Source organism: Ambystoma mexicanum, chromosome 6q (genome assembly GCF_040938575.1).
Source record: "Ambystoma mexicanum isolate Mex_15411 chromosome 6q, UKY_AmexF1_1, whole genome shotgun sequence".
Taxonomy (NCBI): Eukaryota; Metazoa; Chordata; class Amphibia; order Caudata; family Ambystomatidae; genus Ambystoma; species Ambystoma mexicanum.
The window spans coordinates 1,107,398,523-1,107,426,220 of NC_090937.1; the positions used below are offsets into that span (position 1 = coordinate 1,107,398,523).

At 40.7% G+C, this 27,698-nt stretch overlaps 1 protein-coding gene across 7 annotated transcripts in view; it reads right to left on the minus strand.

The window, feature by feature from the left end:
• The window catches only part of DCUN1D4 (defective in cullin neddylation 1 domain containing 4), a 960,807-nt gene that overhangs the window by 226,982 nt on the left and 706,127 nt on the right, over positions 1-27,698 (minus strand). For 4 of the 7 annotated variants that reach the window (XM_069631678.1, XM_069631681.1, XM_069631677.1 and 1 more), the window contains 2 exons: positions 12,583-12,651; positions 5,827-5,931 (listed from right to left, as the gene is read on the minus strand). In XM_069631678.1, the coding sequence (XP_069487779.1) occupies positions 5,827-5,931; positions 12,583-12,651 (174 nt within the window). The remainder of the gene's footprint in view (positions 1-5,826; positions 5,932-12,582; positions 12,652-27,698) is intronic. The other 3 variants (XM_069631680.1, XM_069631679.1, XM_069631683.1) reach the window with 1 other exon arrangement.

Sequence of the window (27,698 nt, forward strand, 5' to 3'; positions counted from 1 at the left end):
GCAATGTGTGCGATGGAATCATTTGATTTCAAATACGAATGACTTATTTTTAATGGATACTCTTTTCTAGGGATGTTTACAAGTTCGGGATATAGAAGAGGCGGCACGTGGATCAGAGTCGGTGGACCAGCTTGCTGGTGCAGTCCTTACAGTAAAGAAGAAGGTTTCACAGAAAACCAAGAAAGCTACAGTAATTTACAAACAATTTCATTTTCAAACAGTGTTTTGTGCTTGTGCCTTCATAACATGCTTTTAAAAAAATCTAAAGTGCCATATACTGTATGTTGGATTTAAAGTGAACATGTTTTTCCAACCCGTCTTCTAGTTGCCCAATGGTGTACGAACTATGCAGACAAAGACAGCTACAGAAATCAAAGATGCTGCTTGCCACACTGATTTGACCATGGAGCAACTATTATTTGAGGCGCAGCGTGTTCAAATCAATAAGCAGACTCGCGATGCTTTTGCTCAATGGCCAGAAAATGAATTGAATGTCACTGGTAAAGCGGCAAAGTGTTGTTGGACCATTGCTACAATGCGAGAACTCCACCAGATGAAGATGAAACTGAAAGTAATGAAGACGCTTTAGAATAAGACACAGACCACTTGACACAATCGACACCCGCCAAAAAAGTGCCACCCAAAAAACAATCAACATTGATGTTTTCTCCGATTCGTGTTCAAGCAGCAGAAGCTGAAATAGAGACTGAAGCATCAACACAATTGACCGAGCAACTACACAAAGATCTCAACTACAGTTTGTCCAGTTGCACTGATAGGTCAACCACAGTTGGGCCAGAAACAACATTCATACAGGATGTTAGTCTAATAAAGGAGCCCAAATACATTGTATTCGACAGCTGCTTGATGGAGATTATAATAATGTTGAAATGTGTGCATCCAGTGAGAGGTGAAGTATGCGGGAAGCCATTGGTGAATGTGACTCGTTTATCACAAAGCAGTAACCTCAAAATACAAGCCACCTGTGAAATGATCCATGCAAAATTTTCATGGTCCGCTCAACCGATGCTGGGGAAACTGCCAGCTGGAAATCTACTGTGTGCAGCTGCTTTACTTTTCAGTGGCTCTAGTTTCAGTAAGTTGTCCAGTTTTTGTCAATTTGTGGGACTGCAGTTCCTTTCTAAAAGGCAGTACTACAAATATCAACGTGAATATCTATTCCCTGCTGTTAGTGAAGCTTGGAAAATGTAACAAATGTCTATTCAAAGTTCATTCTCTGGAAAACGGTTCAGGCTAGCTGGCGATGGACAGTGTGACAGCCCCGGATTTTCATCAAATTACTGCATATATCACTTTCAGGACATGGAAACAAATTTTTATTTATTTATTTTTATTTTTTTTGAGTTCGGTGGTCGTGCAGGTGTCCGAATGTAAATCATCAGTGGTCATGAAGAAACTTGGTTTTATAAAATCCCTGGAAGATCTCCAATCGAGGAGAATGCAAATCGACGTCATAGCCACGGACAGACACGTTTCAATAGCCAAGACAATGAGAGAGCAGTTTGCAAATATTTGCCATCAATTTGATGTATGGCACATTGCCAAATCAATCAATTAAAAAATCTCAGCTTCAGGGAAAAGAAAATGTTCTGAAAATATTTTACAGTGGTCCAAATCTTTCAGCAACCATCTTTGGTGGAACTCCAAAACTTGATGGGTCTGTGGAAATTCTGCTAGAAAAATGGTGGTACTAATGCACCACTGTTATAACATTCACTCCTGGACAGAAAACCAACATTTCCACCGATGTGCACATGGCCCTTTGTCGCCGGAGCAGGAACGGAAGAAGTGGTTGATTCCATCTTCACCTCCACACAAAGCTCTTGAGAAGATTGTGTTTGATAAAACTCTATCAAGAGATCTGAAGGGACTCTCAGAATTCTGTAACACGGGAGATTTGGAGGTGTTCCACAATATGTGCCTAAAGTACAGGCCAAAGAGATTACATTTCGGCATAGACGGGATCCAATCTAGGACATTACTGGCGGCATTAGTGCATAACGAGAATGTAAGGCGTGAACAATCGAGGACTGCTGGAAACTGAGATGCTCCTCTACACAATGGCCTTTATGAAAAGAAGCAAAGAATGGGTGGTCAAGCCAATATATGAGGAAATGGAATTTGATTTTGTGAAAGATCGTATTATGACTGTCTTGGAGATACATACTCATGGAATCGCACGTGATTTTGTTCTGAGGACATATATTGCCACAAAACATTGCCAACATGCCCTATCCACCTAAAGCAGAGATCGTGGAACAGTTCACTTTCAGGTACAAATGATTACCATCTGTATTTTTGTCCAACAATGTTTATATGAAGTGTCCAAATAAAGCATCCAATTTGTCTTTTGAAATGTATCCTCTTTGTCAATTATTTTTTTCAACAAGTACCATTTTCACGAATGCCATACAATGCAATACTTCCCAGTTTCATCGAGCTACTGTGGGGCATTCACTGACCTTTGGAGGGCCAGATGGATAACAGTATGAAAGCTACTTTGGGGTTCTGCAGTTGCCTTACCAAACAGTTGCCCAAATAGCTGAATAACTACTCGTCCCACAAAAGGGATGAGACCTAGGCTAGATGAGATAATCGGCACGCAAGAACTACTGACTGTGAGCAAAACAGCAAATCAAAGTGGGTTGTTGATGAGAAATAGCTGCACTCTGGCCAATATATTCATGGGGGCATGTGTTGGGTATCGTTGCTAATGTAAGGAAGGTGTGGGTCGGTTGAGCCCCTGCAGACCATACATTATACGCAAAAGTGACACCCTGCACTTGCACTCATGGGGGACGCCTCTTTTGCCCTTCTACTGCCCTGGGGGAAAAGGCCCTGACATAAGCAGAGGTAGGGCTATTTCTAGACACACTTGGACTCCATTTTGTGTACTAAGCCGCATTCTGTCATTGCAAAGTTTCCCCTACTCCTCAGCAGCGCCCCGAACAGCGAGCACTGACAACCCCCACATTTTTCCTCCTGTGCCTCACAAGTCCCTTTCTCATGGATGCGTTGAGCCAAGATGTTGCAAACTAAGTTGTATTAATTTAAATCTTCCTCTGAGATCACTTTTCTGTGTGTTATTCATCCATCTCAACAATTGTTCTCCTGCACCTCTCACACCCGCTGCTGGAAAAGTACTGCTTGTTCAACCTTGTGCCCCTCTAAAGCTATTCTTTTCATGTACCAGAAGTGTGACTCTTCCTTGCTGACCACCCCAGAGTGCCTCCCAATAAAACAAGACCCCAGTACAGTATATTCTGCCCTAAACTAACATGTGTCACTCCAACCCATTCTAGCTCTGATGTGGCAGCTATCAATAACGACCTGCGTTAATTGCCTCAGGGGCAAGACCCCCACACCCCTTACCTCGCTAGTGACCCAAAGTGGGATAGTACAAACACACATGTGTAATTTATAGGCCTCTAATATATGACTGCGGTCATGGGTTCAAGGGACCACCGCCTGGCAGGAGGGGGTTGCAGCAGGGCTTGCTCGGACATTCTCGTACAAGCACATTTTGTTAGGGCTTGAGACTTGCTCCTTGCGAAAAATGTGTACATGATTTGCCGTGTGAACACGAGATGGGCTGAGCTGACGGGTGGTGTGGGCTGGCTGTGGGAGTCGCTGGGAGAGTGTAAAGTTCTCCAGAGGAACCAAGTAAAACACTTTGAAATTTCGAGCGCCATTTGTGGATGACAGAAAACAATTTCTAATGCCACTATGATCTGAAGGGCTATTGGCTCCCATTCTGAGTGAAGGTCAGCAGCTTTGAATATTTTGCTTGCGTGCTGAGCATCGCACACAACAGTATAAGGTTCAATTGTTTTTCGACCTTGAGAGAAATGGATGAAAGAAGGGAGGGGTGTAATTACGTCAAATATGATAAGGTTCACCATTCCAAAACTGGACAAAGGAACATGTAATTTCATTTTATGAAAAATCATTGATCTGAACGGAGTCTCTGCGTTACGCCAAGAGAATGAAAATGCTGAATATAATGTAAGTTTTACTTTCAACGACTTTATAGACCAACAAGTCAACTCATCATTAGCCGACCGTTATTGCTGGCTTACATTGCACTGGGTTGTTCTTTGTAGCATACTGCAATGAAACGCAAATACAACCTGTGTGTGTACTTGTCTTTGTCCCGGGCACGTGGCCAGTCCAGCATCGAGATGCATTTGCAGTCCCCCACTGGGTTTCCCCAGGTTCTACGTTAATATTGAATTAAAATGCCGTGTATGTGTTCTTCGAATTGTAGCGTCAGCTTCCGCATCCCATTTCGAGCTGAACATACTCCATAGCACTAACCTCTGAAGCAAATTTTAGACTACTTTCCACGTTGTTTTCTCTGTGTTCCCATTGTTTCACGTCTGTGTTCATCATTAGTTTTAACACGGGCCGAATTAATGAGTAAAATGATAAATTGTAATAAAGATGGCCACTGAGACACATTTCTGTTATGTTTTTCAAACAGCTACATCCTGCCTTTCTGCGATTGTCATCAATTCCAGATACCAACAGACATGCTTTTTAACCAGCAGCTGAAGAGACACTTGAATGCCAGGATGACAGTGATGCTTTTTTGGGAATATCGCCACAGGCCGATATGCCCTTACGCGGTACCAGCGATAAGGAGCAACCTGACATTGTTTACGGAGGCCTAGCACCAAGCTGATGCCCAAGCCTTGCGATTCACAGGGCGTCCAAAACGCTTCTTATACCCAATCGAGAAGGAAAAAAATTACCCATTTCATTGAATATGGCAATCGCCTGATGTTCTCGGAGCGTGTATTGTGAAACAAAAATGTACTTTACAAATTGTACAGTTTTGCCATTTCCTTTTAAAGTACAGTTTTATATTCCGAATTGTGACACACTGTTGTGAGATGTGTGTTGATTTCCGGGTTCTGCGTCACGTCACATGGGTGATGACTGGGCGCATTTGACTATGCTGCCCAGTAACGTCATGGAGATACGCAGAGAATATCACTAGGTTTGGTGATCTCAGCCTCGGGGGGTGGGATATGATTTAGTGCCGCCAGGGCAGTCCACCTTGGGTGATGCGGCAATGGATAAGATTATCAAAAGATGGCCACGCCCTGCTGCCCGTTTTCGCATGTGTAAAAAAGAGGAAAACTACGGTAAGGTGCATAGGAAATGTTTGTAGAATCGATCAACGTATGCTTAGAAACACATGCCGAACCCTCGGGCAATAAGATTTTTGAGCGCACTATTCCTTTAAGTCTAGAATCTGGCTATGAATATTTCCCCAAAACGAGTACTCCAACACATCCCCAAATGAGCATGCTGTATGTACTCATTATCAGAGATATATATCCCAGGGGCAAATAATAGTGAGCAACGATATATCAGTTAGCCATAGACCATGATGGCATACAAAGAAGCCAGAATATACTTGCTACACCAGCACATCCTTTGTATAAACAGCAAATGCAAACGATTCAGACAAGATCTTGAACTTAAAATGTTACAAGTTTGGATAAGCAATTGCCACAAAAGTAGAAATGTAGGAATTTGTGTTCAATCTTTTTGTTTAAAATATTAAAGAGTGCATGTACACATTACCCTCTCAAATTTTCTTAAATGCCAAGCTGACACAAGCATTGCATCAATTTTTATGAATATGCCTAATCTCCTGTCCTTTACATAATCATTAGTAGCACCGCTCCTGCAAATGCTTAACAAGGTCACAATTATAAATCACTTAATTTGCTTTAATTTAGGAACCTTAAAATAAGAAATAACTATTGAGTTCTGTAATACAAAGTTTAGTACCTCTAAAAACTGGTTAAACACTGGGAAGAGAGGCCAGGCTTTTCCTAATAAGAGTCCCAACATGCACTTAGCAGTATTAATGTCTAGACTGCGCTGGTCCTTTTCCTGTAGAGAAAAAAAGAAGAAAAAAATTGAAGTTAAAAATTATGTTTTGCAACATTCCTCCAAGAATAAAACAAGGGGTTGCTTTTAAAGCAATCAGCTAAACAATCAAAAGTAGTACTATGGAAACATAATATAGACAATCACAAAAGGCAGGCACGTTCATAGAAAGTTGCTACCCAAATCAGTCTGTGTGTTAAAGAAAGCAGAGTGTCTTTTTCAGAAAAAATTAAGATGCTTATCAAGCCCGTCAACTTTAAACATATCTTGTTCTTTTGCCAAAATGCTTTATTAGAAGAAAAAGTGATAGTCCATCTTGCACTGAGAAACAAAACCGTTTTTGTACACGTACATATGCAGATAAGAAAGATGTATGCAGCAAAGTGACCACTGCACTCCCAAGTCCATACTCTCCTTACCTCCATACTGCATGGGCGACCCCATACAGTGATGGCCTGGAAGCTTCTGCACTGCAAAATATGAACTTCCCTTTTAAGTTTCAATTTGGGCACACAGAGGTGCAGCAGTGGACGTGATTGTGCATGCTAACCCTGACCTGCGGCGCCCCACCACAGTCTCTCTTTATCAGCATGCCAGGGATGACAGCCCTGAATACATATACTTGAGGGGGATGGTGTATGGAGGAAAGGGGACCATGGACTAGGGGTACAGGTGTCACTACGATGAGTAACTTTATTTCTCCTATGTCCCGTCCCCTTTCCTCCATACTGTACTTTAGGATGGAGCCAGGTTAACCAGCTACCCAAGTAAACACATTTTGGAGGACTGCCTGACCAAAGGCTGCATCCTCTCTTGAACTTACATCCAAAAGGTAAAGTCCACAGAACGCTGATGGGATATCCGTTACAGTGGCCTTACTGATAACTTCATGCAAAGTTGGAAAGCTACTGCTCCAGCCTTTACTCTCCCTGAATGTGTATGTATTCCCTCTGGTTTGATTTTACCATGAACCTTGTATGCCTCTGAATGCACAAAACAATCCATCTAACTTTGGATGCTTTTGAACCTTGTTTGCCTTTTGTCCTGCTTAAATAAAACTTCAACGGTCTCCTGACATCTAAACCGTGCATGACTCTCTGCCTGCGATTAAGGTTTAGGAAAGAATGTTGGTAGACTTATTTCCAGATTAATATGAAAGTTTGACACCACCTTTGGTAGTAATGACGCATTCATATGTAAAACTAATTTCTCTCTATGAAATGTTGTATAGGGTTCTGAAGCCGCTATTTCTTGAATCTCACAGATTCTTCTATAAGAAGCCTGTTCCAATAATAAAACTGTAATAAGCGTGATCATCTTGATGTCCAAAGACATTGGCTCAAAAGGCTTATGTGCTAGTGCTGCCAATAATAAGTTGAGATGCCAAATAGGATGAAACCTTCTTACCGGTGGATATAATCTGGTCAACCTTTCCAAATGCACACACAGGGGATTAGCAGGGGATAAAATAATCTGTTCTGAGTTTCTGTATGCCCTTATTGCTGAAAGGTAAGTTCTGCAAGTATAAACTTGCAACCCGGAGAGAGCCAAATAAACAGATAAGGGTAATATATCCAGTGACCAATTTAGTCGATCAGTTTTTCTATGCTGTGACCAATGCCATAATCTTGTCCACTTACTTTTATATTGAGCGCTTGTTGAATCTTTGAATTTTCTTGAATTATATCAATAGTGTCCTCAGAAAGGTTAAAGTGCCTCAAAGTGAACTTTTCAGTAACCAAGCCGCTAGCAACATTACTTGTGGGTTTGTGTGAAGAACTGATCCCCCCCTTGCAAAGTGATCATATTGTTGGATATCTCCAACATAGACAGTCCCCGAGATGCCATCCTAGGGGGATCGGGAAACAACACTGTGGAAGGCCATAGAGGCGTTATCAGAATCAGTGTGTCGCTTTTGACAGTTCTGACTTGTATAGAACCCTCTGTATCAAGAGAGTTGGTAGAAATGCATAACACCTCAATACTGACCAGTCTATCTGAAACATGTCCCCTGTACAGCTATTCCCCCTTGCCCTTTAATAAGAGGCAAATATTTGATATTTGGAGTTGCTGGTCATGAAGAAAAGATCCATCTTTGGGAGGCCCCAAAGTTTGAACAGTTTCTGAGCAATATCCGTGGAGATTACCCACCCGTAAGAATTGGCTCAGAGTCTGTTCAGCCTGTCTGCTTCCATACTGTCTTGACCCGGAAGTTGCGCAAACTCCCAGATCTAAACAACTAACAAACACAGGATCGAGAATCTGGTGGCCCACTTAGGGACACAAATTGAGGGGCTCTGAGTGCTATTTAGCTCCGGGCAGAGATAAGAGCGCTCTTGAAAATCGCTTTGAAAATCCATGGTAGGTGCTAGTATCAGCTACTGTTGAATTAGATGGCCATAAATCCGCCCAGTTAGCCTTACCCTTGAGCTAAGACAAAGGTTACTCCTAAAAAACCGAGCAAGTGTGCCAATGGAACCCTTCTTTACAAGCAACACACCAAGAAAACATATGAATTGTATTAACAGATTGTGCACAAGTGACACTTGCCTTGCTAGCATTTAAAACGTGTGTAATTTAAAACTTTTTCTGTGTGCCTTGCTTTTGATAGTGGAGTCAGTTTCACTCCTTTTCTTACAAGAAAACAGTGATAGTTCTGATATCTCTTATAAAGCCTTTCTGTTAGAAGGCATAATCTCATTTCTTGCAACACTTTAAGGCTGTGAAATTATATCATGAACAACTGTTACACAAGTCCATCCAAGTACCTGATACAGGAAGCCCTATTGTGTTTCCCTGTTAAAGTTAGAGCGGACTATAGCTCTAAATGGATAATACAGATTTAAAAGTGTTCCAATGTAAGTTTTGTTTGTTGCGCTGTGAGTTAAAGATAATGCCAGTTACAAACTAATTCCAAACAATACCTGCAAACAGCTGCACCTTTCACCAACATTAAATAGGCGTTAGTAATGAAGTCGTCTAACCTTTGTAATTTTTCAAAGAGGAGTGTTCTATTCAAACGCTTTAGCCAAAAATGTCCCTTTTACAGGTTGTCAGCTATGAAAAAACAGTATTACCCAAATTGTTTGTTTACAATTGTTCGAATGAACAATTGACCGAATTTAAAGGGTCACAATTGACTAATATATATATATATATATATATATATATATATATATATATCCCCCCGCATATATGTTACAATTGGCCTTCACAATTCGGTCAATTGTGAAAAGGTCAATTGTCATTCGAACAGTTGTAATACGAACAATTCGTCTACAACCGAAAAAACATCTCAAATACAAGTATGCAGTATCTAACCCAATCAGAGAAACTACATACACTGGCAGAATTGCCTTTTCTAAATAACTGTTCACAAATGTTTTGGTGCAGTTTGAAACATAATCTGGTAATTTTTCCACAGCTACACGCTGAGATAACAACCAATATGCACATTTTTTGTTAACTAGTGAAATCTTATAGTGGATTAATGCACCTGATGCAAAGGTCTGTAGTCTGTATAATCCATTTGTTTCAGGTTGGAATCCTAGTGGGTATAAAACTCAACCATTCATCCTCTGGAGGTCTTAAAAAAATGAACCCTTATTTAGTTGGTAGAATAACCCCCCGGGTAAACTTTGGCTTGAGTCATGTGGTATATGTAGCAAACATCTTGGGATCTAGTATATTCAACTCCTGCACAAAAGCCAATTTTCCAGTCTAAACCAAAAGTGAAACCAGTTACTTTTAAAACCTTACCCTATATCGTCACCTAAAAGGTGATAGGAGATGCAGTAGGGTAGATATAGGGTGCATTAGCAGGCGAAAGAACAAGGTGGTAGCAGAGAAAGAGAAACGTGTCAGTCAGAGATGGGATAGCAAAAGCAATAGATGGAGCAACAGAAACAGTGATTTAGTGACATCCATGTGTGTAGTGGCAGACATAAATAATGACCAGGTGAGAGGTAGAAACAGAGAAAAAAGAGGGAGGCTGGTAAAAGAGTAAATAAAAGGGGAAGAAATATGGAGCAAAATTGCGCACAATCATAATAAAAAAATACAGTCGGTAACAGAGTACAAGACAGCAACATAGAAACAAAAAGATGGCGAGTGTGGTCATGCATTTTTCAGGTGCTTACCACAGATTATAAATAAAAGCAAGTTTTATCAGTTTGTAGGCATTCCAGAACGAACAGAAAGTGACATCTTATATCTACCCCCCCTCCCTCCCTCCAGTGAGGAATCTATGGTCAATACTATGGAATGGGGAATCTGATATAGAAAAGCTCAGCACATGAGATGTCCAAACTCCACTAAAGGAGGTCCTTCGTTTGTGACATTGAGAATGTTATCTTGTCCGATTGTGATTCGGTTCCCTGATCCCAAGAAGCCGCTAAAATCATCTTTTTTTTTTAAACCGTTTTTGTGAAGCCCATGTTTTGGCTCCTTCCAGATCGCCTGTAACAGCTCCATTTACCACATGTAGATTTCTAGCTCTCATCACCGTTAGCCAACTTTTAGCTCTATTCATTTGTTGTTTCTTATGTTGTGGCATATCAGCTCTTCCTACCTTAATACAGCAGTTTATATTTAGGTCCCGCATAATATCTGCGGCGTAAAGTATTTTGCTCTTAATTCGTCAATGTTCAATATAACTAACTCCAGAAAGTTTTCTCCGTCTTTAGCTTTAATATTCCAATATAAGTTAAAGATTATTCGGGTTTTATTGATTTCCATTTCTTGTGGGTCATCTTGGAGTATGATTATTTGTATTAGTGGTGAAGGTTGAGGTATGATAGGTCCGGTACAACTCTTAGTCCAGTCTGGTTCTTTTTGGGGATTGCAAAAATCCTCAAATAAATCCATTGCCCCTGTACTCTGGTGGGGCACTATATACAACTCTAGTTTCTAACAATCTTACTTCGACCCTGAGCAATGCAGGTGATCCTATTTGTATTAGAGGTTGAGCTGGAGATTGCTGGAGCATCTCAGGGATGGCTCACATGGAAATGCTATTCACACAAATGTTTACAATGGCAGCTCCGAAATTCTTGAGAGGTCTTTAACTTCAATTTTAGGGATTGGGAATCGGGTATAAAGTAACAGGGGAAAGTCAGATGGCCAAGTTCACTACCACATTTGGTCTGGTAAAACTTTGAAAATCAGGTTGTTTGCGTTTTAGCTATAAACATATCCACACATATGGATATGAAGGGGCTGGAAACTCTGGACAAATCCCAATGTATTGACAGGAACTTTTGTTGCAGTAACATTTCAGCCATCAAGTTGCAACATCTCAGATTAGTGATGAGCAATAACATGTGATCATCTGTGGACTTCTGTGGAGATACAGGGTAAATGCAAGATTATAGGAACTCTTCTTTGTGCATGATACATGTTGGCTAACATAACAGAATGGCTAACATAATAGAATGAAGGTTGAGAAGTTGAAAATGCATTAGTAACAATAACCAGCCTTTTACTAAGTCATTCACCACTTTGATCAGACTTGGACTATTTGCAACGATAATCATTTCATTTCAAGAGTAACATTCAGACTGCCTGAACCAAACTATACATATTTTCTGGAGAAACAATGAACAACGAGAAAGCCTTTAACGACTTGGGTAACTTTAGGAGCAGCATCTCAGTGTGTGGCCTGTGTGTGATAATCAGTACCCTTAAACGATGAATGGGAAAACACAGCTGTCAGTGTACATTCATTTAAAATCCCAGAACTAGTGAACTTGGAGAAAAAAAACATTCATTTATATGGTTCCAGGAAAAACAGTAAAATGTAGGAATGGTTTTTGTCAGTAGTGAAGCAGTAACAATGGTTTACATGTGACAGCAAATCACAGGCGCGAATAGTCCATAGTAATGGGACTCGCAGCATTCCCTCTCACACATTGCACCATGTCAGACTGAAGAAACAGCATCAGGCGGGAGGGTAGGGCTGAGGGAGGTGGCTGTGTCCACTGCCCGTTATGTTTTTGGTGATATATGCAGTGTTTCACTAGCTGCTATCTGGTGCCACTACTTCTCTGGGAATTTGCATAAAAGGTGCAATAGTAAACTTCTAGAAGACATGTAAAACATGGACGGTCATAAGTACTGGACATTTATAGTTGGGCCTCATTTGGACGTTAGATTTGTTGTAAAATATTGCACTTGTAGTGTTACTTTTTATTAGATTCATGCACCAAAGTCCACACAGTGTTTCTTGTGAAGACCACTTCAACAGATCTTTAGTGGTATTTTATATTTCTATACAGTTGACCTTTGTGATAACATGTGTTTCAGCGGAAAACACCGCCTTTTTAAAAATCAGGGCTAGTCTGAAGGTTGCAATACAAAGAATACATACACATAGAAGAAAAAATTTAATTCATAAACCAAAACATCAAACATTTTTCCATAAAAATAACAGTTCTATAAATCAATGGTCCCACACAAAAGAACATATATATGTATAGCCATTTCCATTGTATACATATCACAGACATGAAGGGAGGGGGAGAGGGATGTTTCAGGTAGAAGAGTACACAGAAAATAAGATAAATAACAAAACAAAAAGAGAAATTGTCAATATACGTCTGTTTAGACATTATGCATATAGTATTCTTGGAGATGAGTTAAGTGTTATAATCTTACCCAATAGCTGTGCCTTGATGAGCGAGTGGTCTTTATGCCAACGAAATAAGTCATGGGTTCAATCCCAACCTGCCAAATAAACGTGTAATAAGTACTTTCCCTTTAGTATACATCAATCCGTAATCTCCAATGTTGGTGTTTTCATCACATTAGTATGCTCCATGTTGTAAAGCTAAGGTTTTGTATGCTTGAAAGGCTTGCACTTGAACATTGTTGAAGGAAGTATAAGACTTCTTGCTTTGTCTTTTATTATTGAAGGACAGTGTATGCCTCTAATTCGTTAATCCACGTTCGATTTTAATCATATGTTCACATTAGTAATGCGAACGTAAAGTTATAAAGGTTCCTAACGTGTTAGTTTTCATTGTGGATTGAGTTCGTAGCAGTGAAACCGCTTGATCAACATTATTCTAATTAGTGCATTCGCACTGGGGCATTGCTCAGGAGAACAGCGCCCTCAATGTTGCGCTTCACCTATACAAGGGCTTACCTCAAAAGTTCTTGCTCTTCCCGTCCATGCTCTAAAGTCTGCGTCAAACTTGGACTGGTTCTCGGCAGTATTATGTTGTTCTCTTTGTCATGGCAACCACATTAGTCCTTCCTTTATTTTTGTTCTGGCCGCCATACTGTGGTTTCAGAAACGTTCTCCGTTTCAAATGCTTGGCTCTTTCCCATACACAGGGAAAGCCTTGTTGTGTAAAACACATTTAATTCGTGATTTTGAATTTAGAAAAAATTGTCTTATATGTGATTTGTAAAAATTGCCACTAATGAACTTCATCCTGCAATAATAATGAAAATGCACTTACTGTTATTTATTATGTTCCTAATTGTTAATTATTAAGATTAATGTGACGAAATGAAACTCGGGATGAATTAAAACCCCCGCTTTACATTGCAACCTTTCTTAGGCTGTGATGTCTTAAGAGAAAATGCAGAATAGAGTTTTCCTGTTTGTAGAAGCTTGTTTAACCTTTACAATGAATCAGCAAAATTCCTGTTTATTTCCTGTCCGAGGTGCCAGTCCTCCCTCTTTTTTCAAAATATTTTAAATGTTGGTGCGTGCTGCTTAGTTCCAGAATTTACACATTAAACTGGCTGCAAACATGGTTAGGCAATAAGCTGTTACTTTATCATATTTATAAAAATGAAGACATTGCGTTGTCTGAATTCAGACCCCTCTCTACTGTTCTAAATTTGCAAATTATTTTTGCTTCTTCCTGCCTCAGTATAAGTTCCTGATTCCCTTCCCTAGGTCCCAGTATCACTTTCTTAAGACCTAGAAATCTGATCATTTTTTTGTCACTCAACTGGTGATTCTTTTGCCAATGCTGGGCTAGGGGCAGGCTTGTGTCCTGACTTCTGATAGATGACATGTGTTCGCGTATGCTCACCCTCAGTTCCCCGACAGTGCTTCCTATGTACACTTGTTCACAATCACATTTAAAAGGCATAAATCACAAACTTTGATCTACAATTAATATATTCTACAATTTTGTGCTTAGTACCATTATAGTCCTCAAAGGTTTCTGTATTGTCCATTGCATATTTACAAATGGAACATGAGCCACATTTCCTGAAGCCCATGGGTAATTGTGGAATAGTGGTTTGAGTTCTGACTTCTTGGAGAAAGGATGGACTCAGAATAGTCTTGAGTGTTCTGGCTCGCCTGAAGATAAATGATGGACCATCTTCAATATAGTCTTGGATATGCGGATCCAACTGTAGAAGATGCCAATTTCTTTTCAAAATGTTTTGTAATGCCGAATTGTTAGCACAATATGTTGAAATGAATCTCATCCTATCCGGTTTAGATTCAGTCTTCTTTGTTGGGGTCAAGGTGTATTCTCTGCTCAGTTTTCGCGCTGTCTCTCATGATGATATGTTTTTACGGCTATACCCTCTAGCTTCAAATCTGGTTGATAACAGGACGCCCTTTGTCGAACTACTTTGTTCTGTGCAGTTCCTTCGTGCCCTAATGTATTCTCCTTTAGGAATGTTCTTGATTACTAAATTCTGATGACAACATGTAGCTTTAAGCATTGAATTTGCTTGCGTGTCTTTCCTGTACATTTTCATCATCAGTTTATTGTCTAATATGTAAATGGTTAAGTCCAAAAAGTTCACACTTTTGGTGCCGTGGGTCTCTATGAATTCTATACCCAATGTGTTCAAATTTGCCCTTCACATTAACTGTTCCAGATCCTCATCAGTTCCTTGCCAAATTAACAGACCATCATCTCCGTATCTAATCCATAAAATGACTTGCTTCTCATATGTTTCATCTGTATATATATATTGATCCTCGTACATTGCCATAACTAGATTCGCCAGTGCAGGGGCATAGAATTCATAGGGACCCACAGCACCAAAAGTGTGAACTTTTTTGGACTTGTGTTTATATTGTTGCTAGCAAGATGTCAGGGGTGATCGGAAGACCTATCACAAACTACTTAATCTATTAAAGAATGTACTCATCTAACATCATTGTATTGGAGTGTTGTTAATACAGAAACCTAATCATATATAAACATAAGCAATGACTGCAGCATGCACAATTGAAGTACACGATTTATAATCTTGTAATTGTGGATAGTACAATAATGAATGCTACCTTATCAGAGTTTTGAGTAATGTTAAACATGTAATAACTAGCTAACAATTCAAGACTTACAACACTTGTGCTGGTACAAACAATACATATGAAGAACCACAACGCATATAAATCAGAGGCACATACAGGGAAACTAAACTAAGGAAGAAAGAAACCGCATCATCAGAAAATGTTAATGACATTAAAGTTTATCTTCATGTATACAAATGAATTGTGTTTGAGGCCTGCTCATTTCCCCATGCATGTGCAACATGAGTCTAGACCAAACCGTAAGGAACGTACTTAAAGAACATATGACAAGGTTAACGTCTAGATATATAGCACCTTTTTAAATTAATTTTAATTTTCTGACTGTCAGTGAACAAAACCACCTGGCCTATATGTGTCAGTGAACAAAAACAAGTGGCCCACATATGTGATGTCATCAGTGATGTCATCAATGACATTTGTGATGTCATCTTTGATGTCCTGAGTGTTAGTCTTAGCAGTGCACGGTGGTGGCGCGAGTTATGGTTGCTTAGCTTACCATAACTGGTTCTGCGGAGCGCGTAATTAATACTGGGGCAGCCCTTCTACCCTTTCCACTCCACTCTCTGTACCATTCCCTCATTGGCTACTGTTAAGCAGTCACACAACCATCCACCAATCACATGCAAGACCTCTACAGCTAACTCCATCACAATTCAGCACTTTACATGTACTGTTGATTACTCCGAGTACAATTGCGTTGTGACTGCAAAGCACCTACAGCAACTACTAGTAAACTCTCCAACATTTCTACTTGCAGATTCATGCACATCCACATGGATGAACACAGTACAGGTATGAATATTTTTTTGCACAGTACATCATACATGCCAACATCCCAACCCACCTGGGAGGCATAGTTCCTCTGAAAAATCGTGAGACAACATTTGTGTCATAAGAATGCATTGGGCAAAGATGTATTTTCGGCGGGAGAATGTGAAAAATAACAATATTTTTCATGGAAAAATGGGGAGTCTCCCGGCGAAGTCGGGAGGATTGCCATGTATGGTACATGTACATCTCTTGTATAAATGCATATAAATAGAGTAACTGTCACTTACGCTGTGTAACATGTAAAACAAGCTTACTGTCATTTCTCCCATCTGCTATCATCAAGTTTCACTTGCAAAGTTGTATGCTCTCTAAATTTCTATTTACCCATATAATTAACTGCAATGTGCAAACTGTTATTTTCTTCATTCATTCTATCATTTCTGTAACCACTGCCACGTATTTAACCACATTTCAACCATGTTTGCATTTAATGCATTATAGTGCATAACATGTACATACCATTATCTTTCTATACATTCTGTATATTTCACATACATTCTATCATTTCAACTTTCTTTACAAATGACTATATTAGTAATCAGACACAGCACACACAGCTATCTAACAAAGTGCTATTTCATGTTAAAAGATGGGAGAAATAACAGTATAATTATGGAAAAAGGCTTTCTAGTGCGTTATAAAATTACACGCAGCTAGGATGAGTACATGCATCTTTATTTATGCACACAGATAGCCAATATCATTTGAAAGGCTCCCAGCTGAAACAACATCACTGCCTCTACAACTGTTCTTCCAATCTACACAGCTCTCTCACTCCAGCTGGTTGCCCATTCCGTTCTAGATTTCACAACCGCATTCAACTATGCACAGGTGCAGTCATATCTATCACATCATCTACAACTATGTACAGTGTTGTAAAGCAAGACATACAACATCTCCCCACTTCCCTTCAGTCTGCAACACAAGCAGGTCCTTCCTTGCAACCCTTACTTTATTTCAGACTCTCCCATCTCCAAGCATGACAGAATCACCCAGTATTTTAGTAATCACCTACTGAGCAATAAGCTGCTGACCCCATCAAATCCTTCCAATTTATTTCCCACAACTTCACAAATACATACATTGCATACTTTTCCATACAGTTCCTGCCATTTACCCTGTAAAAATAGCAAACAAAGAATATGATTATTTCTTCTATCTCCTTACATCCAATAACACTGCCTTAAAAAGCTAAGAGTGCTCTGCGCGCTTACTATTGTACTCATTTCTAAAGCACATTCAACAGATTCTAAATAGAATATACAAAATTCACATAGGCAAAGAAAAGTGTATGTACATGCTATGCAGTTATCAGAAAGTACTACTACTGCAAAAACAAAGAAATCCATGTCTACATTAACAGTGGTATTAACAAACATATTTACTATTTTCTTTCACAATTGCAGTAAAGACCACTCTCCTGAAAAGCAGCAACGTCTGAAGTACGAACGAAAACTCAGAAGAAACCTACCCTTTCCATCCAAAAAAGTAAGTGCAATGCTGCCATAATGTTCTAACTGTTACTCAAACACTGTAGAATTCTAGTATTCTAGAAGAAACAAATGTATTAACCCTGCAACATTAGATTCAGTATTAGTGCTTCCCCTCACCAGCTCCATACTTTCTATTGCAATCTGAACACCAATATAGTACCACACAAATACAAGAATAGCCTTCCCCAACCTGATGTAGCAGCCCATTGCACAATCGCACACCTCTATATACATCCTTACCATCATACTCAGACACTCATACACTGCACAAAATCCCAACCCACACTCTTTTTTCTCCAACAGACCCCAAAGAATGCCTACCAAAAAGCAATTCCATAGAAAGCAATGCAAAAGTAAACTAAATCAAACCAAAACTCTCCAAAATAACCATCCACCTCTAACAGAATTTGTACAAAAAGTTCAAACAAAACAGCTAACACAGTCATTAAGCGAAACAAAACAAGCTTTCAGTCAGTATAGAAACTTTGCCTCCTCTTTCAAAATGTAAAAACTAAATAGAAAGTGATTAACAAGACTACAGCTACCACTAATGCTAGCATTGCACCTATAAATCTTGATGTAGCGGCAAGTAAGCATACCAAAAAAATTAATATACTAAAATGTTCCGCCACGGAGTCCTTCAGAACCTTATAAAAACAGGAGAGCATTCACGCACAACCCAAAAAGCTACCATAGAAAATGAATCCTAGAATCTCTTATAGACACTGCAATCCTTCTCAAAAGGAAATTATTTTAGTTTTAAACAGAATGATACCACTAACAAAACTAAGTACTAAACTATAAAAAAAGACTTCTCAATAAACGGAATATCAACAAAGATAACTTCACAAACATCTGTGGAGGTGAATGGAGTCACACCACGAGCACAGAACCATATTTCAATGAAGAAGCTTACAAACAAAAGCAAACAAACCCAATTGTCATACATAGCAGTGGACGAGGGTATGAAAAACGTAATAATTCCAATATGGAACAAGAAACGCTGCTCACAAAAATATCCCCAGAAAACTAATGATCACCTGTCCATTTCACTAAACCAATACGTCCAGTCTACAAATGACTGTGCACATCAATGTGTAAAATTGCCAAAAAATCTTTCAAATCTTTACGCCAGTTCCTCAATCAGTATGTGAAAGGCAAGGACATTTCAAAATTAAACTGCTACAAAATATGGACCCCTGTCCAGTGTGCAAATACACAGGACTACAAGGACATTCATTAGCCTGCATTTGTGGACCTATTTGCAAATGCACCTTCCACCATATCAAAATTATATCAACACATCATTCAACTATAAGAAATATGGTCCATAAACTATAATATGCCAAAAGTCCTGCTTTAGCACTAGCCAATTTAAATAACAATCTTCTACATGGTACATCCAAACAACTACTCGAAGAAAAGGAGCATATCCAGAGAAACCATTTTGGAATTGAAAGCCACTTACAAAATGCAATATATTTACAACAGACTAGGAACAACTGTACAGATGGCAACCTTCTTTTACAAACATACAAAAAAGAAATATTAAAGTTTAAAAGTACATCTGCTGAAGTACCAAACCTTGTGTGTGTGTGTTGCGGCAGGACTTTTTATAAAAATAGCACAACAACTGTAGACATAATGTACAAAATAGAAGACAATGAAGATTCCAAATTAGCCCTCTATCTTATAGTAGAAAACACATATGAGATTACTGACCCCTTAATACTTTGTTGTCAAGTTTTGCTTTGCAGTAACTGCAAACACCTTCACGTGCTATCACAAGTAACTTGGAATTATTCTCACTACCAAAACCCCTGCAACAACTCAATTTATATGAGAGCATCATAATTCAAACAGTGCACCCATTTCAAGCAATAATACGCCTTCAACCAAAAACAGCAAAAATACCTCCCTCTGAATAAGTGAAAGGCATTCGTAGCTAAGTAGTTTATTTGCCATTAGATCTCAAAGAAAATGTACACACTCTGAGTGCAACGTCCAATAGATCAATCTTTAATTATCTTAGTAAATGGCTTACCTACAAAAGACAAAACAAATTGGCAACAACTCGTGAACTTACATAAAGGTAGACAAGCCCTGCAATATCTAAAAGAGAACAAATGAATACTAAAGAGAAATTAATATTGAAGAAAACCTGAGGGAAACCACTGAAATCATCAGAAACTGGTCATTTTCAACTTCTAGATCCTGCTACAGAATCCAATATTTTAGACCATTATACAATTCACCCATTACACTCTAAAGACACCTTGGATGATGCACTGGAAACGTACCAAATGCGACAAGCCAAAGGATCTTCAATCAGCATATGGGCAAAAAGTATAGAAGCACATGCCTTTCCTCTACTTTTTCCTAATGGAAAAGGAGGAAGGTACCATGATAGACCCAAACAACTAACAGCATCAGAATACCGCTCTTTACGAATGTATTCTGAAGACCCCAGATTCCGACAAAACGTGGAATACATATTCAACCTTCTCTTTGAAAGTGAACTAGCAACTCTATGCTACGGAGTTGCACACACATTGAAATCAGATACCCATTTTCAAAATATGTCAGCTATGGAATTACTACAAAAAATGCGAGAAAAAGACGAGATTTTACAGTCAAACATTCCAAATCTTTTAGCAAACATGCGTGGCACAAAAGAATACTTGTTCTGACATCACGCAGATGTATGCTGTATAAGAATCCTTGGCCCACCCACTTGGTTTGTGACATTAAGTTGTGCAGAATATGCAGGGGAGGATTTACACGATATCCTACGCATAGCAAACAAAAACAAAACCAACATAGATCTAAAAACACCAGGAGATCTCTGCTCTCTAGATCCTGTGAATGTATCAAGATATTTCCATCATCAATTAATTGCTATGCTACACTTCATTTGTAATAAAACTGTTCCTCCCCTCAGAGAAGTGCAACACTTCTTTTGGAGAAAAGAATACCAAGCCCGAGGAGCACCACACATCCACATGCTTTTGTGGATTAAAGATGCTCCTATATTTGGTCAGGATAGTGATGCTACTGTTTTGCAGTTGATCAAAAAATATGTCACTTGTGAAATCCCTTCACAAACACATAGTGACATTCATGCACACTTTTACAATTTCAAAGACACAAATGTGTTAAATATTGTTGTCGTAAATATAAAAACAAATGGGAAATACTACACCAAATGCTGCTTTGGTTTCCCTAGACTAGTTTCAACAACAGGTCAATTAAACAACTTCATGTCTTCAGTTAGACATAGTGTCAAAGGTAAATCACCTAAGAACACATAATACATAAAAAGAACAGAAGAATCAAAATACATCAATGATTACAATGTAATCATTGCCCTCCCATTGTATGCAAACCTAGATGTGCAGTACATTGCAGACCATTCCACTACAGTTGCATGATATGTCATAGCCTACTTAACCAAAGCAGAGAAAACAGAGCTTCAGGACCTCTGGGATGACATACCATCTGACAAAACACTATCACAGAAATTGTACAGCTTAGGCATAACAATGCTCTCATAGAGAATGTGGCTGCTATGAAGCTGCACACCATTTAACCTGTACTGCCTTGTATGGAAAATCTGACAACATAGTATGGCTAAGTCTTGGTCCTGCTAAACCTAAAAGAAAAAGAGTTCTCAAATCATAGGAGGACATAGAAACAATAGCCAAAAATGATCCCAACAGCCAAGACATTTTTAAAAACAATTTACTAGACACATACTACCCAAAAAGGAGTACCACTTTGGAAACCATGCGTCTCTACCACGTAGACCAAAACTTCACATACAAAAATAATATTAAACCAGATGAAAAGGTAGATACAGAGTAGAAAATTGTGAAGGCAGCTTAGTGAAACTTACCAAAAGCAGCTTAATTAATCATATCAAATTGTCATTGAAAACTCCTCAACATAAAGAACTGTATTAAATGTCCCTGCTACACCTTTTTAAACCATGGAGAAAAGAAGAAGAGGTCCTGGATACGTAGGACTCCTATGAAGACTCTTTCAAAGCAAATGAAAGCACTATAACAGACATACACAGTACCAAACAATGTTGCACAATGAACAGCAACAGGAAGAAGAACTCCAGGTCCAACTATATGTGGACACTCCTGACAGTATTCAACCTTCTGTAACAGGAAGCCAAGAACCACTTGGACAGCCACTAACAACAAATGAGGCAGAATTAGCCATGACAGAAGTAGAAAACACCATGTGTCAGTATGAGAAATATACTGTTACGCTCACCTGGCTCCCACAGAGGCGTCGATCTGAACTGGACAGCTGCCGTCTTCACCAATGTGACGCGTAGGGCCGAGATGACAGACTGGACTGGCCCACCTAACTTTGTTTGCTTGGCCCGTAGGAATATTCTTCTGCAAATGGAGAAAGGGAATTAACCACCCGTGGAGTTGAGCGTAAATCCCCCCACCCCTGCTGTTCTCCCCACTGATTACCTTTGATGTCCCCTCTTATAGTCTCACCTGATGGTTTGAAAAGATGAGCTCTCCATCCTGCATTGAGCGCAGGGGCGCGTAGATAACCAGTTGCTTCACTGGCTCGAAGGAATTGGTGAGTTCCAGAACAATATTGACTCCGAGATTCCCGGCAAGATGCCATAAGTATGTAGTTCGTAAAAGTTCAAATGCCTGACTTTCACTCTTGTCCGATTCCTTGCAGGTTGCAGCTTGACCCTAGTGAAGAGTTCCTCGTGGAAACTGGTAATATTCTGGTAAGGATTTGTATTATCCAACACAGTTCGATAAAATAATGTCCATATGTAACCTGTTGCTTTCTCCCTTATTCAGGCGCTGAGAGAAAGTATGAAGTCTCGGGGAATAATACCTCCGGCGGTAAAATCAGGTAAGTCTATTGTGGTGAGGAGGGTTCCCCTTGTTAGTCCCTTTGTTTCACCTTGCTGTCCTTTTGTTTCCCCTTAGGGGCCGGGGTTCGGCAAAGATGCAGTGGAAGCTGCGCCGACCCGTGAAGAGGAATAGTACCCCCGGTGGTAAAATCAGGTAAGTCTATGGGGGGTAACTAATATTCCTCTGTGTATTCCCTTGCTCACCTTGCTGTTCTTGTCTTCTCCTTAGGTGCCGGAGTGCGGCGGGAACATGCAGGAGGATGCGGTGGAATGTGAAGATGCTGCGAAGGCCGGTGAGTTCAGCGCGGCGCTGCAGCAGGCGAGGCGACGAGCATAAAATAACTTCTTTCTTCCAGCTCGAAGGCGCGATGGATCGGGAATTCAGGTAAGGATCAAAGTTATTGCTCTGGTTGTAACCTTTTCTCCTTCTTTCTCCATTTTTCTAGGAGCTCCAAACTCGAGGCGGGCGTGGCAGAAGGCTAGATGCAGACTTGCAGGCACGGTGAGCGTTACGCTGCTGGGTGCAGAATAACGCAAAGCGTGTGCTGCTCTTCGGGCGTGGTTTAAATAGCCTCCAAAGTAGTCTCAGGTAAGTATTCCTCCCCAGCCCCACCCGAGTAAAAAAATAGTCCCTAGGTAAAGTAGTCCCTTCCAAGCCTCTTTTGGCTTGGAGCTCTTGCAGCATGGTCTGCATCAGGTAAGTTTGCAGCATGGTCTGCATCAGGTAAGTTTTAATCTATGAGTCTGGTGCTTATGGTGCCAGGACTGCACCCAAATAGCCCCTAGCAGGGGTTGTTGGGCTTGCTTGGGATAACTTGATGCCTGCTTCCGGGGTTGCTGGATTTGGTCTGGGTCCCCGGGGGTAGGCATCATGACATCTACAGAAGATGTTGCTGTACTGAAATCACAACTAAACACTGAGCAGCGTAGCATTTTCCAAGAAATAACACAACAAAGTGAACATGGAGTGCACCATGAAAATAAAAACAGAACCTGCCAAGATTACAAACCTATACTGCTATACGCGGGTGGTCAAGCTGGTTCAGGCAAAACATCCTTAATCAAAATCATCAGCAAGTTCCTCCAACAACTGACAAACAACAAACTGTCATCTGTTACTGCCCCCACAGGTTTAGCTGCCTACAACATAGGCGGTGTGACTTTACATCAATTACTAAACCTTCCACTAGAACTCCAAAACAAATGAGACTAGTACAAGCTTTCTACAGAAGCTGCAATGGAATGACGCAGTTTTTTCAAACAATGAAAATGCTGCTAATAGACTAGATGAGCATGGTCTCCAACCTAATGTTTGCTTCAATTCACCTCAGACTATAAGAGGTTCTCAAAACAGACTACGAAGAGCTCTTTGGAGGAAAACACATTGTTTTCTGAGATCTTCAATTAGCACCAGTGAAATCTGAACCCATTTTTAAAACCTTAGGGCACAAACTGTGCCATAAAACTCTTGGCAGCGTAGGAAAGGTCAACCTTTGGCAACATTTCCAATACAGAGAATTAACTGAAAATATTCGGCAGTCTGCAGACCTGACATTCTGTTATGCTCACCTGGTCTCTGCGGAGGAGTTGGGGCACAGTTGCAGCCCTCCCGGGGGTGAGGTCGCTCGGGTCGGACTGCACCCTCTGCGCTTATGTGATGACTGGTGGGAATAGGTGATGCTGCTCGGGACTTCTCCTGCGTGGAGAATAGGGGGCGTGAGTATGCAAGCTTGTGCGCCCGATCCCCTTCCAGACCTTCTCCCAAACCGTGGTACCCATGAGATGTGCTGTCCCTGGAAAGCTCACCTGTTGATTAGTTTTGGCGAGCACTCTGTCCTGCTGCTTCTGGCTGGGGGGCTTCTATGATCTGGACCGAGTTCCTTCAGTGGTCCCTTGCACATGGTAGTCCAGTCATGCTGTGACTAGCCAATATACTTCAGTTAAGTGTTCCTGTTTGCCTTTGTGTTCCCTCGTCTGTTTTTGTTGTATTGTAAAGTTTGTTGTCTTGTATTGCTGTCCATTCCACTTTTGATGTTTGCTCTTTTGCTTTCTTCCCTAGCAGGTGATGTTGCCAGCCTGGCAGAAGCTGCAGTGCTCGGGGCGACAGTCGTAGGGAATGAGTAACGAAGCTGCAGCGGTACAGTAGCTGGTAAATTGTTAACTAGGGGGCGCGCAGGGTTCAAATGCGGCACAGCCCTAGGACGGTTGTTCTAACCTTGTCTTTCTTCTTCTTCACAGGGTCCGAGTTCGTGGATGCGGAGTGCGGTGCTGCGGCGTCGGGATCAAGATCACTGGATGTCAAGAGATGAGCCTGCACATGAAGCGATGAAACACTGGTTTCCTGGAGGTGAGTATGCAGGAGAACGCCTGGTTTCAAAGGTAAGTAAACTGGTCCAAGCGGCGGTGAGCATCACGTTGCACGCAAGTGCACAGTAACGCGAAGCACCAGCCTTAAGGATGGAGCAGCTTATATAGCGGAGCTTCTGAAGCCACTCCCACCAGGTTCAGCCTGCCTGCCACACCCGATGAGTCAGCACATGAGAATGTTCTCTGGAATAAAGGCTTCCAACTCCTGGAAAGTTCTTGTAAAATAAAAGCACTCCTGCACTGAAATACAGTGTTCCTGCTCACATCTCTACATGAGCCTGGCGCCAAAGGTGCCAGGACTGAGTCCAGCCACGGCCCCTGTGCTTATAGGTCTCAAAGGGACATAAGTGAGTCAAGTGACCCATTGCACCCCATCACTAGATGTTGTGGTTTTTGTGTTCTGGGGCCTGTGTAGGTGTACTATCTCAAGAGGCACACACTATATTCAAAACCAGGCACATCCATGCACTCTATGGCCATCACTCATGTGCTACTGATGTCATGGAACAATTAGCACACACAAATGTCAATTGTATGTCCTTGATGCCAACTTTTTGGAAGATGCTCAACATTTTATGAAACAATGCTAAAAAAAAAAAGAAATCAGACCCTCCAGCTTATTGCGATTTTGTGATCGCGCAAAATGCCGCGAAAACGGCCGTTTTGCGCAAAAATTGCATCTTTAAAAAAAAAACAATATTTTTTTACATTTTTTTTAAAGTAATCTGCAAAAATTACTGTTTTAAAAAAAATACTCCGGGTGACAGGTTCCCAACTTTTCTTTTTTTTTTACACAAGTAATGAAATGCGCTAACACATCTCATCACTTGCGCACCAAAAAAGTGCAGCCCAATCCACAAGGGACACATGAATGGGCACATTTTATATGCGCGCCCATTCAGATGGCCTTTTTCACCTCCTTGATCAAATAAAGTGTCGTTTCTGTCAATTTAAAAGCACATCCCTCATTTCCAAGCAAGATGCACTTTTAAATGTGCAGAAATTGTAGGCAACCCTATGTGCACGGGATGTGGGGCTGCCACTGCATGACAGGGTCTTTCCTGACCCTGTCATGCATTTCTTTTAAGGTATGAACCGCTGCTGTGCCGCTTGCATTTCTGTTCCTCAAACAGGATAAAAATGCATTTTTTGGGTTGCATTTTACAGCAGCAGGCACCTGGAGGGCCTGTCCCTGTGAAAGGCGCTAGGAGTTTGCAGAACACTGTCAGGAGAGCGATTCTATTCAAAGTACTGCCCATTTTGATGACAAAAATCTATCGAATGTTACAATTTTACCTATTTCGTCCAGTACTATTCGATCAATTTTTATAAATACTGAACATGTGTTGCGGGGGTGTCACCCGCTCCCCATGTTCAGCATTTTTGATCTAGGGTGGTTGCAGAAGTGTTTTCCCCTTTTTCCTCAAAATTGGAACTGGGGACAAAAAAAAAAAGAAAATAACGAAAAAGGGACCCTGCGGAGTCGGATCCGACCTGCGTTGGAGGGACGGATCTGGCACTGCAGGGTTGCAGGGGAAGTGGCAGCAACCAAGCAGTTAAGTAGGGGAGGCGGTGGGGTGGTGGTGAAAGGTACATTTTGGGTTGTTTGGCTGAAGTGCAAATCAATTTGCAGCGAAATTGACTACGGTCAATTCTGCCGCAAATAATTACACTTCGGTCAAACAACCTAGAACACCATTCAAGGCAGCTGGCCAGCGCACAATTTGCGCTACAGCTCAAGCCTGTGGAAATGCGCCGGTCACCTTTGAGAATAAGGTGACCTGCTCATTTCCAAAAATGGGTCGTCTAAAAATAGCATATCCTCCGTTCTTTTTTTAAATGCCCCATTATTTGAGGAACTGGGTCAAAATCTACATTTAAAAAAAATAATAAAATGGTTACACTATGAAAGAGGGAGAGTGATGGGCGAGATGTGAAGTGATAGGCAAGAAAGCAAAGGGAGAGCAGTGGGTCAGAGGAGGAAGCGCTGCACAAGAGAGCAGAGGAAGCAGTGATGCAGTGGACTAGAAATCTGAGAGCGAGCAGAGGTACAGAAAGTAGAGGGAGCATGTGGTCAGTGAGCCAGAAAGCAGAGAGGAAGCGGTTGGCCAGAAAGAGGCAGTGAGCTGCAGATTGGGAAAAAGGATGATGGAAGAGTGTGATAGAATGGGAGAAAGGATGCAAGATGCAGAAGCAGCACAAAATAATGAAAGACTGTATATTGCGGGAGGAATTGGAGAGTGTAAGGTGTAAGTTGGGAGTATGATTTGGAGTGTGGCAGGGGCTGGGCAGTGCAAATTGTGACTTGACAGTGTGACATAGCACGTGAGTATTTGTATGACAGAGTGAGAGGTTAAGGAATGTAAGTTGTGATGGAGAGTTGGTGAGATGTGTGTTGGTGAGAGAGGTGTGTGGGTGTTTGGGGGATTGGAGGACATAGAAGGGGAATATTTTCAGCATTAAAATTGATACTGATCAATTTAGTTAATACTATTAAATAGTTCCAAGAAGGTAGCAGGCGCTCCTCTCCAGAAAGAACATGGCATGAGAACACGTGTATGGGGTTGCTTTTGGTACTCTTGTTCAGAGAGGAATTGCCATAGCGTTTCGGTGCTGGACTGCCCATGTGGGAGGGACAAAGACTGATATGCAAATGGACATTTCCCATCTGTGAAAGGTACAGTGAGCAAAAAGCATGTGCTGCAAACTCTCATCTCAGAACAGGTTATCATGCCATGTTCTTTCTGGAGTGGAGTGCCTGCTACCTTTATTGAAATACTATTAAATAGGCATGAACATTAAACCAGAAATGTAGCCAAATCAAACACTGTTTTGCCAAGCCAGATACATCTGGGACTCTTCCTATTAAATTAATACGAAA